Raw genomic sequence first — 12,419 nt, forward strand, 5'->3', positions numbered from 1 at the left:
CATAGATATCACATAATAAATAGTGAACATTAGTACATATAGAACATAAATAGTATGAATCTCATTACTGTTCTCTCTCTCTCCACAGATCTTGATAACGTGGAAGGCATAGCAGTGGACTGGATTGGAAATAATCTGTATTGGACCAATGATGGCCACAGGAAAACCATTGCTGTTGCCAGACTGGAAAAAGCTGCTCAGAGCAGGAAAACCTTGTTGGAGGGAGACATGTCCCACCCCAGAGGAATTGTTGTCGATCCTGTCAATGGGTATGGAGCAAACTGGTTTTCCTGTAATGGTTGTCTTTGTGGCTTAAATGCAGGATTCAATTTGCTCAGGAGGAGGTTTGTAGAGTCATGCAGTGATCTGTAATCCTTCAGGAGTCTGTAATATATCTGTAATTCCTGCCCAGCATTCTTGCCCTGAAGCCTTCAGGAGAATTGGTATGCCTGTCACTGTTGCATGTCTGTCCTGTTAATCTGAATGTGACTCACCTTTTTCTCAAATAAATTGAAGGTGTAAGTCCTACATGAATTTTTAATATCAAGAGAATTTTAAGATGCTCTCCTGTGTTTCTCTCTCTGTAATCTCAATTTCTGGAGCCAATTACGACCATATCCTTGTACACATTGGTTTATAAAACTGAGACAGGTACTCTTCATTACTTATTAGCTTAAGTTAATCTTGATAAGCTGCATAATAAAGAAAACCACATTATATTACTGTGATATAATGGTAGGTTACTTAAAAAACCACTGAAGAATGATGTAGGTAGGTAGTTTCAGTGTGGCTGGATTGATTGCTGTTTTCCTATTATAGAAAATATTTACCCTCTCAGGTTTCCCCTTTTGAGCCTGTCCTTTGAGGAGTGGAAGTGGCTGTGGAAAGGCCACAATTCATTAAGGTCAGACAGCGAGGGCATAAAATGAGACCACGAGCCATAACCACACCTGCAATTACTTTGTTAAATTTTCCAGCTCAGTAAATGCATGGCACAGGAAGCAGTGTATGAAGATGTATTGCCTGAAAAGGGCCATTATATAAAACACTTCTCTAATAAAATAGCGTGTCCTTCATGATTAGGCTTCTCATGGAAGCTCTTCCTGAGGGATAGCATTTATTATGGCTTTTTAATTGTGTTTCCAAAATTTTAGTCTTGATTTAACCGGTGTTGGAGCATTAACTGCATTTTAGATGCAATTAAAGCGCATGGACATAAATGCCTGTCACTGTGAGCAGGTTTAGCTTATGACAGGATAAATGGGATAAGGACAGACAAAAAGTTAATGGGGAAAAGCTCAGTAATTGCTATTGAGAAGTCATGTAAATATTTGTAAAACATATTTTGTCTCCCAATAAAATAAGTGCCATATTGACCTCAGCCTCAGGGCATGTGCAGGGTTTATAATTCTGTGATTAAACCTAGTGCTGTTAGAGTCAAACATGCAATGGAGTTTGTAAAGCTTGTGGATCAAAAATAGACCGATGTTCTTTGCACATATTTACAGAAACATTTACAGAACCCAAAACAACCTTCTAGGGAGAGATTAGAGAGAAATGAGAAGTAAACAAAAAAGCTGCATGTGAAAATCTGCAAACTTGTGTAATGCAATTTTTCTTTTTCTTTTTCCAATTTCTCATAAATATCATATTATGCTTATACATAAAAGTGCATTTAAATACTTTTTTTGACCACTAGATTTCATATAATTTACATAGATGTGATAATAATTTTTTTTTTTTTACTTCAATGTATCATTCCTTTGCAATATTTAAATTCCAGGACTTTATTCTTCCAAGTATAGGCCAATTAAATGGTTAATGGGTTAGGATCACAGAAGGGATTTCAGAAACATGAATCTGGTGAAAGAAAAGGTGAGGTATATTAATAGCAATTAAAGCAGAATGAACAAATAGGTTTAAGATTGGCATGATGTTTTTGCTTATTAATTGAAGTCCTAGGTTTGACTAAAAGTAAACATCTGTTGTCTGGCAAATGTTTTCATTTATGGAATGATGTGACTTTATGTGATACAATCTGAGATGATTCACAGAGTGCTTACAAGTTTCTAAGTGTTTCTTCCCATTAACTCATTTCCTTAGGGAAAAACATGTTAAAAAGAAAAAAGAAAAGGAAAGTGGTTTCTTAGCATATTTTTTACCCTCTGTTTTTGTACAAGTTCAAGTTGCATATTTGAAATGGTTGAAATCACTGTTTTCAAGGGCAAATTCTGTAATAGAATACGATATTCAGAATAATTCAATAAGGAAAGGTTTATTCTGTAGTTTCCAGTAGAGAATGGCTCATAGAATTCCTCTGAGCCAATACTTTTAGAGGAGTTAATAGATTTTTTTAAACTTTTCCAAAGTAACATTGGTGCCTTTCTTTCAGACTTTGTTTGGTTTTTTTTAACCAAACTATAATCTATACTGCTCTACTATAAACCCTAAAACTATGCTCAAATTGCCTATTGGCTCTTTTTCAACTAATTTTCACAGCAACTGTTTCTAAACATTTTTGTGATGGAAAGTGCACCTTACGCTTTTCTGAGTGATTTAGCTGCTTTCATGAAGTTCACAGAACGTCAAGGTTATCCTTTAGCTCTAAAACCAGAGTGCAAATAATTATTGTGCTGCAACTTCTTTGATAGAATTAGGTGTAATAAAAAGGATATTTACATCACAAAGGCAAATTGACCTGGCCAGAACCAGCTCACTGTAAATGTGAGGTTTTTGACAAAGTCAATACAAGTAATGGTTTAAAAAAAACAACAAATAAAGAAACCCTATAATTCTGGTGGGAATAAATAAGGTCTTAATTCTTTCACTTTTCTTGTCTTTTGGTTCTCTGGTATTCATGTAATTTATCACAATATGAGCAAAATAACATAAGTGTCACTTCAGCAGCATCCAGTGGTCAGGGACAGTAAATAGAGCTGCAGAAACAGCAATGGAAAGAAACACAAAAAACTCAAAATTGCTCTGGCTTGGCGGAGCTGCTGCTGAAAGCCTGCGGTACAATTCACCTGATAAAAATGGGATGTGAATGCTCATTTCTGTAATTCCCCAGATGGATGTATTGGACAGACTGGGAGGAAGATGAAATAGATGCCAGCGTGGGGAGGATTGAGAAGGCCTGGATGGATGGCTACAGCCGGCAGGTTTTTGTCACATCAAAGATGCTCTGGCCAAATGGTTTAACTCTGGATTACCGCGCCAACGTGCTCTACTGGTGTGACGCCTATTATGATCACATTGAAAGGATCTATTTGAATGGGACTGACAGAAAGGTAAAAGAGAAAGGCTGATGGTTTGCCTCGGGCATGTTCTGTCTCTGGATTTTATTGTGTTGTGTTAAAATACTTCCCAAGGATTTTAAAGTCTGCGGAACCCGCGGCGTGTCCCGCGTCACCTCTGCTGGAACCATGGTGGCAGTCTCCAGTGAGAGGCTGAAACACAGCTTAGGGTGTTCCTCTGGCCTAAGTGACACTAAACCTGACTTTTATTTAATTTTTTTACCTATTTTTTCTCATGTCTTAAAATACTTCCCAAGGATTTTAAACTCTGTGGAACCCACAGCCTGTCCCGTGTCACCTCTGCTGGAACCATGTGGCAATCTCAAGTGAGAGGCTGAAACACAGCTTAGGGTTTTCCTCTGTCCTAGTGACACCAAAACCTGGCTTTTATTTTATTTTTTTTACCTATTTTTCTCATGTGGCAATGAGTTATATTTGGATTGAGCCATGAAGCTGCAAAGAGCTTTTCGGTAGAAAAACCCTTTCTTTTTGGCTTTGCCTAAGACAAGCTTTTCCTCGAACTTTGCTGGATGGGTTTTTCTGAGTCTCTGTGCCCCTTTTGAGCATTTTTGGCAATATTCAGAGGGGCAGCACTCAGCAAATACTATTAGAGATAGAGAGAGATTGCTTTAGTTGTTACTAGTGCCTTTACTAGCTGGATACAAGTCTGTGCAGTCATTCTGTGTGGGTTTGTAGAAGCAACAAGCACAGAATAAGAGACTTTGACAATGGTTAAGGCTCAAACTGGAGTCTGATAATTTGGGGAAGTTTTACCATCTGGTTCATGAAATTAGTGACTGGTGAATAATAAGAAACACATGTCTACAGGTTTTGTTTTGAAGTGTGTCACAGAATGGTTCTTTTTTTTTTTTTTTTTAAGTGAGTTTTCAATAATCCTGAGATGTAACAAAAAATGCTTAACTACTTGAATTTATGTAGCTGAAAATAACTATAAGATACTTGTTTTTCATGTTTAATCATTTGTATTTAATTATAGGTTATTTTGGTCAAAATTTAACTGGATCAGTCACATCTATAATTCTTTAATACAGTAAAGATTTTGGGACATAGGGAGGTCCTTAATTCCACTAATACCTGTCAGATTATTGACTGATTGATGAATTTGGATCAAAAGCAGTTCAGAGATGGGGAGCTTTGACTATAGGATTTCAAGCCTAATGAGAAAATTTAAAGGGTAAAAGGGGATGATATTTGTCAATCACCTCAAAAGAGTATTTTAGTTGTCTTTATCTCCCTGTTTTCTTGGGGTTGTGTCTAGAAATAGACAAGGTAGATCCTCCCAGGATTAGAGACTGCACCACTTCCTGTGTTCTCTGATGGGGGCCACTCAAAGTGAATTTATATATATATATATAAAAACTTTACATAAGGTTTTTTTTTCAAGTTAGATATTGGTTCTGCTGCACAGAAGGGCTTTGCACTCTTTATTTCATTTTATTGCAGTAGGTTGTTGTGTTTGTGACAGTAATGATCTCTGTTTTCCTATTTCTTGTTTTACCATCTCTAAAAAATTAAAGATTCTTTTAACCTTGCTGATGCTCACCTACCACTAATTAATTGCAGGTAGTCTACAATGGAAAAGATTTGAATCATCCTTTTGGACTGTCACACCATGGAAATTATATATACTGGACAGATTACATGAATGGGTCAATTTTCCAGTTGGATCTGGTAACAAGGAATGTGACATTGTTGAGAAGTGAGAGGCCACCTTTGTTTGGGCTCCAGATTTATGATCCACGCAAACAGCAAGGTACTTCTACAGTTTCTCCAGAGTTTTGTTATTAAAGGACATTTTCCCTTAGAGTTTCCAAGCATTTTGAGGTGACTGGATGAACAAAAATAGAAAAACAAATAGGGGTTGTGGTATGAGAAAGTTACTCTCCAGAGTTTCAGTCCATTGAAGTAGAAATTGATTATCTCATAAATACTAAAAAGTGAATCAGAGCATTATTCCTGTCTGAATTCCTTCTGTGCATTCACTCTGCCTTTATTGCCCTTTTTTCCTTGTGTGACCAAGAGATACTGTGCAAGTATCAATTACAGAGGAAAACGTATCTGCATTGGCTCATAGATACAAAATATGTGATTACATTTGCCTTTTCTTAAATAAGATCATAGATCCTGCCTGTATTTTTTTGTCTTTTTTTTTAATTTGCTCCCCCATCTTGGTCTACAATCAACACTCTATGCTGCACAGGATAAAAGTAGTTACTTGAGAGTAGTGGAAAAATCCATAGTTGTTGCTACTTGTATCAGTAGAGAAATGAGATAAAAGCCATAAGTTTGCATGGATGGAATTTAGAAAATAAAATGGCTACTCTACAGGTAAAGATAAAAATGTGTTTTACTGAAGGAAACTTTGAATTCCATTTACTACACGCAGCATCCCTATGAGTTGTTGAGTATTTATTTGCTTGCTTTGGTTAAAGCATATTTCTAATTACCAGATTATTTTGTCTGTTACCAAACATAAAAATAAGCATCAGGAATTAATACAGATAAAATACTGTTTACAAGATTATTTTTTTATTGTCTAAATTTTCTCTTTTCTGGTACTGCAGCATCTAAATTTTCTTTCACTAAGCCAAGCTGGTCTGTGTAGCACTGTGCTAAGTCAGGGCTGCTGCAGCAGTGTTCCTCTTACCACAGCTGCTTTTCAGGGACTCTCTCTGACATTCAAAGACATATAAAAGTATAGTTTTTTGGGGGTTTTTCTTGTATTTACTGTGGGTTTTGTTTGGTTGGTGTTTTTAAGGCAAAATCTGGGCTCTAATCTACCCTCAAGGTGGCCAAATTTCAGAATGCTGTCCCTGCTAATAGAGGATGCAGTGTTTGAGTTCAATATGACTGCTGCCTTATTTGGTACTCAGAAAATTCCTTTATTTTTTGGAAAAAAGGGGCATTTAATGCAGTTGCTGTTGGCTTCCAAATAAGCTGACACCAGAGAGAGAAAGTATTGCCTCTTAGACAGTTTTGCTGAAGGAGCTAAAGTCTTAAGGGAGGGAATTTGGCTTGTTAATATATTCTTTGTTTGAAATTGTAATTGGAATTTTGTAAGCTAACTGCAGCCTTTAGGAACTTCCCTTTTTGTCATGCTCAGTGAGGTTGATCTTGCCATTGCTCCCAAAGGAGCATAAAAATTTCTTTGAAAGAAACTATTTGTGTGTGTGTGCATGTTTTCCTTGTAAAAGAGCAGGCTCAAGGCTGAATTGTTGTACAGAGAAAACCACAAAAAAACCACTTTATAGACAAGTTGTATATTAAAGATATAACATGCTGTAACATGCACACACCTCAGAAATTTTGGCTGTGATCTTTTGAGGGGACTGCTTTGATGCTGATGGTCTTGTCACACAAGCAGAATCTGTCATTTCATTTGGGCATGGTTCAATTCACACTGGCATTTTTTAGGGGGGCTTTTCCAGGATACTGTTCCAATCCTGCTTTGCTTTGTGCTTTGGGTAGGGACGTGAAGCTTTTGGGATCTCCTCCAGGAGAGGTGTTTTTCATTTCTCTCTCATGAGGCATGATCCCCTTGAGGAGGAATTTTTGTTTGTTTTTTTGTTTTTCACTTACTTTCAGAGGTTAGAATTTACCTTACTTTCTTAGGCTGCGTCTTAGGATCTCTGTGCATCATAAAATATGGGAAGGTAAGGCATAGTAATCATAGGAGTTGGATTTACACTCAGAATATGACCCTGCAGGTATTTCCAATGCTTTGAATGGCTGGATTGCTGCTCCCATGTAAATAATTCCGGTGTAAGTGAATTTACAGCAGTTAAAGAAGTCTCTTTTGAAATCAGGTAATGTTTTAACTCCTCAGATTGCAAAGAAGAGCTGGAGCTCCAGGCTGCTGCTCCTCTTGTGTGGTGGGTGATCCTAAGAGTGGGCTTGCCCAATTTAACAGTACTTGAGGTTGGGTTCATAAAAAGCTACAAATGCAATAAATACTTCAGTGTATCTCTTAAATGAAAAGATTAAACAAATATGCATGGTTTCTGTTTTGTTTTTTTTTTTTCCTTGAGAACGAGGACTGAAATGCAATTACATTGTTGTAATTGGTTTAGCTCTGGACGAATTTTTTAGCTAATTAAAATGGAATTGGCCTAATTTATTCACATGCAGTCAACAGGGCAACAACTGTTTTAAAAGCTGTCAAAATATGAAAAATATGATAATAGCTTAGAAAGTATTTTAAAAGGTTGGGGCTACTTTAAGAACAACCATATAAAATAGCTGTTAGGAATTGTAGTTGAGGAAATTTAATCCCTCAAATATTTGATAGTTTTACAGGTCCTACAGCTTGTTCAATAAAGAGGCTTAACCTACTTGAACTGTGTTTTGGGAGACATTTAAGCCTAGGAGTCTCTTCAGCAAGACTGATGGGACTGAAGGTCTCATTGCACCTTCAGGTTGAGGACTGCACTTTATAAACCTTTTTATCTTGGATCTTTTTGCTTTAACTCTTGTTACTTCTCTTTTCCTTGTCATCATCCCCTCTTTTATCACTTTACCTAGCACATAACCCACTGTGCAGGAGTTTTTCATCCCAATTATGAGGTTAAGTAGGAACTTTTCATCTTCAAGATGGACCATTTGACTTTGATCTAGTGATTTAATTTTTATATATTTATTTTCAGCTTTAACTGGGCTTCAGAATCATCATGTGTTTCTATATTTGGCTGAAATAGTCTTTTTTTCTGTGGGTTTATTCTCTTTTAGTGAGATGACAAACTCATGTGCATGCTTTAATTAAATCACTGCAAATGTTTTGACTTGTGCCATGTAATTTTGGAGTCACTTTTGAAGATTGTATTTTGGTTTGTTTATTTTGGCAGCTTCTGAGAACTTTTAAAATCTTTGTGTTACTGACATCCTTTGATTTGTACAGTGATGGCCCTGTAAAGATGGAGAGACTTTCAAGGTTACTTTTTCTGAGGCTTTGTTTTACCTGAGCTTTTCCAAAATTTGGACTCAAATACATTTCTTAGTTTTTTTGATGTTTTGTTCATAATATTTCAGTTTTGGTGAACACAGCTGTAACAGTTGATTATTTTAGTGGTTTAATCATAGTCTCAGACTTGAAGTCAGGATCTAATAATGTGTATTGAGTGTCCAGTCTAAGCTCTTTCTAAAATTGTGATCAAGCCCTCAGACTTCTCAGAGAATTCCCATTTTCCCTGGTTGTGGAGCTGTGTTCTTGTCATCTCACTCACACCCTCTCCACTGAAAGTACAAGTACCACAATGGCCTTTCACATCATTCTGTATTAATCATTTTGCCCAATTTTATTTAAAAGTTCACTGGGTCCTTAATGGACTTTGTTCATTAAGGAATGTTCATCCTTAAAGAACATTTTCTTCTAAGAAATGTTGTGTATGGTGGATCAGAAAAAGTATAGAAAAAGGTTATTAAACACTGCTCAATATTGTAAGACATATTAAGGTACATCTTAAAATATAAAAATTTTCAAAATCTTAAATTATGTGTTAATTGTCTGATGTTCATTTGATAATTTAAAGAGATTTCCCTGCACCTGCAGGACTGGCTCTGATGGGACACTTTATTATCCATGTTCATAGCTCCATGAGAACTTAATATTATATTTTCTAGGAAAAATGAAGTGAGGATCTTTGAGGAGAGGGAATTGTATGCAGTCTGGTTCAGGCCAGCAAGCTGATAAATGTTTTCTACAGCTTTAAAAGGAGGAACTGCTAGAACAGGAAAATGAAAAAAAAAAAAGTTTTAGTTTAAAGGTTTAGCAGTGAAGTTTTCTATCTTCCTTGGTCATAATCACTTCTCACCAGCACCTGGAATCAGCAGAGCTTTGCTCACGGGAAGCTGGGTGTCCCAGCAGTGCAGATTGACAAAAGTGACCAAAGTGGCACAAACAGAAATTGGGACATTTGTGGGCTCTCAGTGACTGAAGTCTGGTTGCCTCAGGAGTGGGGAGGTGAGGGTGGATGGTGAAACACCTGGCAGCTGTCAGTGTTTTCATGGGAACAGCTTGGGGAAGGAGCAATAACACAGAAAAGCAAAGCACAGCAATGGCAGATGTGCTCAGAAAAGAGTAGTGGAATATTTGCCTGTGTTCTATCTGCCCTAAATCTCTTTATCCTTTTGTTTTCTCTCTTTTTTCCCATAATCTGCATTTGTAGCCACATTTTTTTATTGTGTACAGATGCCAATTAACTTCAGAACATTCCTTTATCTGCTGTTGGATTCCTTGAAGCCACTGCGTGCATGTAGCTGTGCCAAATATTTTGCAGTATTTGTTCCTTTCATAAAACAGGCAGATAAAATGCTGTGAGCTGGTGGTGCAGGTTTTTGTGGTGGTACTGTTACTATTATTATTATTATTATTATTATTATTATTATTATTATTATTATTATTATTGTATTGTGATCTTTAACTAATTATCTTTAAATATTATAACCTGCAGTAACCAAAATATGTGAGAGTAATGTGCTCCTAACACAAGAGAAAAGTAATTGCTAAAAATTCTTCATTTGTTTCTTTTGCTAAAGAAAAAAAACGGGTAACTAAAAACTCCATTGTTTAGTCCTAGCATGGCTGTTAAAGTTGCTTTTTATTTCTTTTCCCAGGTGATAATGCCTGTCGTGTTAATAATGGAGGCTGCAGCACTCTTTGTTTGGCCATTCCTGGAGGCAGAGTTTGTGCCTGTGCTGATAATCAGCTTTTGGAGGAAAACAGTACAACCTGCATGAGTAAGATTCTTACAGAATATCTGAGTTGATGCTGCTGTTAAGGGATCAAGTCAGACATGAAAATAAAACAAGAAAGTGTGGCCTCCTAGAGGGTCTATAAGACAAAGAAATATTGCTTGAATAAATATTCTAGTTTACAGTTTACAGATTATAAAAGCTTTACCAAAGAAAATAGAATATTAAGTACACTATTTAAGGATAAAATGCATTGGAAAATATTTCAGTATATCTGACATGATAAAGCACTTAAATAGTTCACAGAAATCTTTAAAAATATCATAAATGGATCCATATAATTGTAAAATAAAATATATATGAACAGTTTTCAAATTTTTCTAAGTATGTCAAACAGAAATCTGACATTGAAATGTTCATGGTGAAACTGTTCATAAAGCACATCAAGCAGATGTATTTATGTATGATAGATTCTTACACAGACTGTGCAAATATTGCTGTCTTTCATCTTTCATTTATATATCTTCATGGAAAAAATGATAAAAGTTGTTCTAATAAACAGTGGGGATTTCAATTAAAATAATAACTTGCCACATACTACAGCTATCTCTTCTTTAAAATGTTTAGACTTGTTTTATGTTTCTAAAAGTTTTCTCTGTCTTTTTAAAGTCTCATTGATGTATTTCTTGAAATTAATTGTAACATTTTACATAAGTCTCCAGTAGTAAGTTTAGTAGAGATGGCTAAAGCATAAGGATTATTTCATAGCATGATGAACATTATGGAACCTGCAATGACCAGGCAGAGCCATCACTTTTCTTTATAAAAAAGCTCTTTTTCTTTTTAGCAGAAGTTACTGGAATGGGGACTCCTCACTGGTAAGATGGGATATAGCCATTAGGAAGAGGGGTTAGAGACTTTGAGATTGGAATGAGGCAGGTTTCCTGGATTTTTCCCAACACCCATCACTGCCTGGCTCTTTCCAAGGATACTGGTATTCCTCAGAGGGTCTTGGACTCATGTGTGCCATTTTCACGTGAAGCATTCTGAACCTCATATGGAGGAGAACATCTGCCTGGATTTATTAATAAGCTTCTAGCTTGCTACTTAACTCTACCCCAGCAGAATTTTATCCTTTCTTCTCTGCTGGGTCTGTACCACAGCATAATGCAGGTGTTTGAGTTGTTGCTTGGATACAAGAATCAGCTTTTTAGTCATCATTTCCTATCTGTAAATGTGCACCAGAATTTGACCAATGTCTGTCAGAATACTTCCTATTTGCTGTTGATGAGGTATTGCAATATTTAAACTGATACTTTACACTGTAATCGAAGCACCAATTCAAAAACCAGTTTGAGTGCTGTTCTGTTCAGAGTTTTTTCTGTTTATTAAAAGTTCATTCCTTCATCCACACACTCAGATATGTTTGCCACTACAGGCTTCAGGTGGAATTACCTGAGATGCACTGAGTTTAGGTAAAAACGTTCTGCAGTGCAAGGACAAGAGTTGATATTTCCCTCAGTTTGGGAAGGACGTTGAGACACTTGAGCATATCCAGAGAAGGCAACGAGGCTGGAGAGGGGCTGGGAACACAAACCCTGTGAGGAACCCCTGAGGGAGCTGGAGGTGTTTAGCCTGAAGGAAAAGAGACTCAGGGCTGACCTTATCATTTGCTACAACTCCCTGAAAGGTGGTTGTAGTCAGGTGGGGTTGGTTCTTTCTCCAGGCAGCACTGACACAACCAGAGGACACAGTCTCAAGCTGTACCAAGGGAAATATAGGTTGGATATTAAGAAAAAGGATTTTTCATGGAAAAAGTGATAATGTTCTGGAATGGCTGCCCGGGTGGAGTCCCCATCCCTGGGTGTGTTTAACAAAGCCTGCACGTGGCACTGGGTGCCAGGGTTTAGTTGAGGTGTTGGAGCTGGGTTGGACTCAATGATCTTGGAGGTCTCTTCCAACCCAGTGATTCTGTGAGTTCTGTGATATATATTTATGTAGGGGCAGTATTGCATTCTGGCTGTACCAAGCAGATAAAGAGCTGTTCTTGTTGGATGTTTTCCCCAGTTAAAGAGGGAGAAGTGCTGCCCCAGCTGTGCAAGGCGGAGCAGTTCCAGTGCAGCAACAAGCGCTGCATCCAGGAGCGCTGGCGCTGCGACGGCGACGACGACTGCCTGGACGGCAGCGACGAGCACTCGGAGATCTGCTGTACGTAGGCACTTCCCTTCCACCCACAACCCATGCTCAGCTTCAAGGATTGCAATCCAAACCATGCAGCCAAACTAAAGCAATCATCCAATCACCCTGCAGCCGTTCCTGCAAATCTTTCATTTCCTTCTTTTCCTGTGTGCAATAATGGCAGCCCTTTCAAATCTCTCTGGTGCACTCGTTGGATAGCACAGTGCCAGAGCAGTC

General features: G+C 37.3%; 1 protein-coding gene across 6 annotated transcripts in view; it reads left to right on the forward strand.

The window, feature by feature from the left end:
• Nucleotides 1-12,419, forward strand: part of LRP1B (LDL receptor related protein 1B) — a 638,472-nt gene that overhangs the window by 421,337 nt on the left and 204,716 nt on the right. For all 6 annotated transcript variants that reach the window (XM_064718934.1, XM_064718938.1, XM_064718939.1 and 3 more), the window contains exons 12-16: nt 89-269; nt 3,071-3,290; nt 4,881-5,070; nt 9,927-10,049; nt 12,072-12,212. In XM_064718934.1, the coding sequence (XP_064575004.1) occupies nt 89-269; nt 3,071-3,290; nt 4,881-5,070; nt 9,927-10,049; nt 12,072-12,212 (855 nt within the window). The remainder of the gene's footprint in view (nt 1-88; nt 270-3,070; nt 3,291-4,880; nt 5,071-9,926; nt 10,050-12,071; nt 12,213-12,419) is intronic.

The sequence above is a fragment of the Zonotrichia leucophrys genome, chromosome 7, assembly GCF_028769735.1.
Source record: "Zonotrichia leucophrys gambelii isolate GWCS_2022_RI chromosome 7, RI_Zleu_2.0, whole genome shotgun sequence".
In the NCBI taxonomy this organism is placed as follows: domain Eukaryota; kingdom Metazoa; phylum Chordata; class Aves; order Passeriformes; family Passerellidae; genus Zonotrichia; species Zonotrichia leucophrys.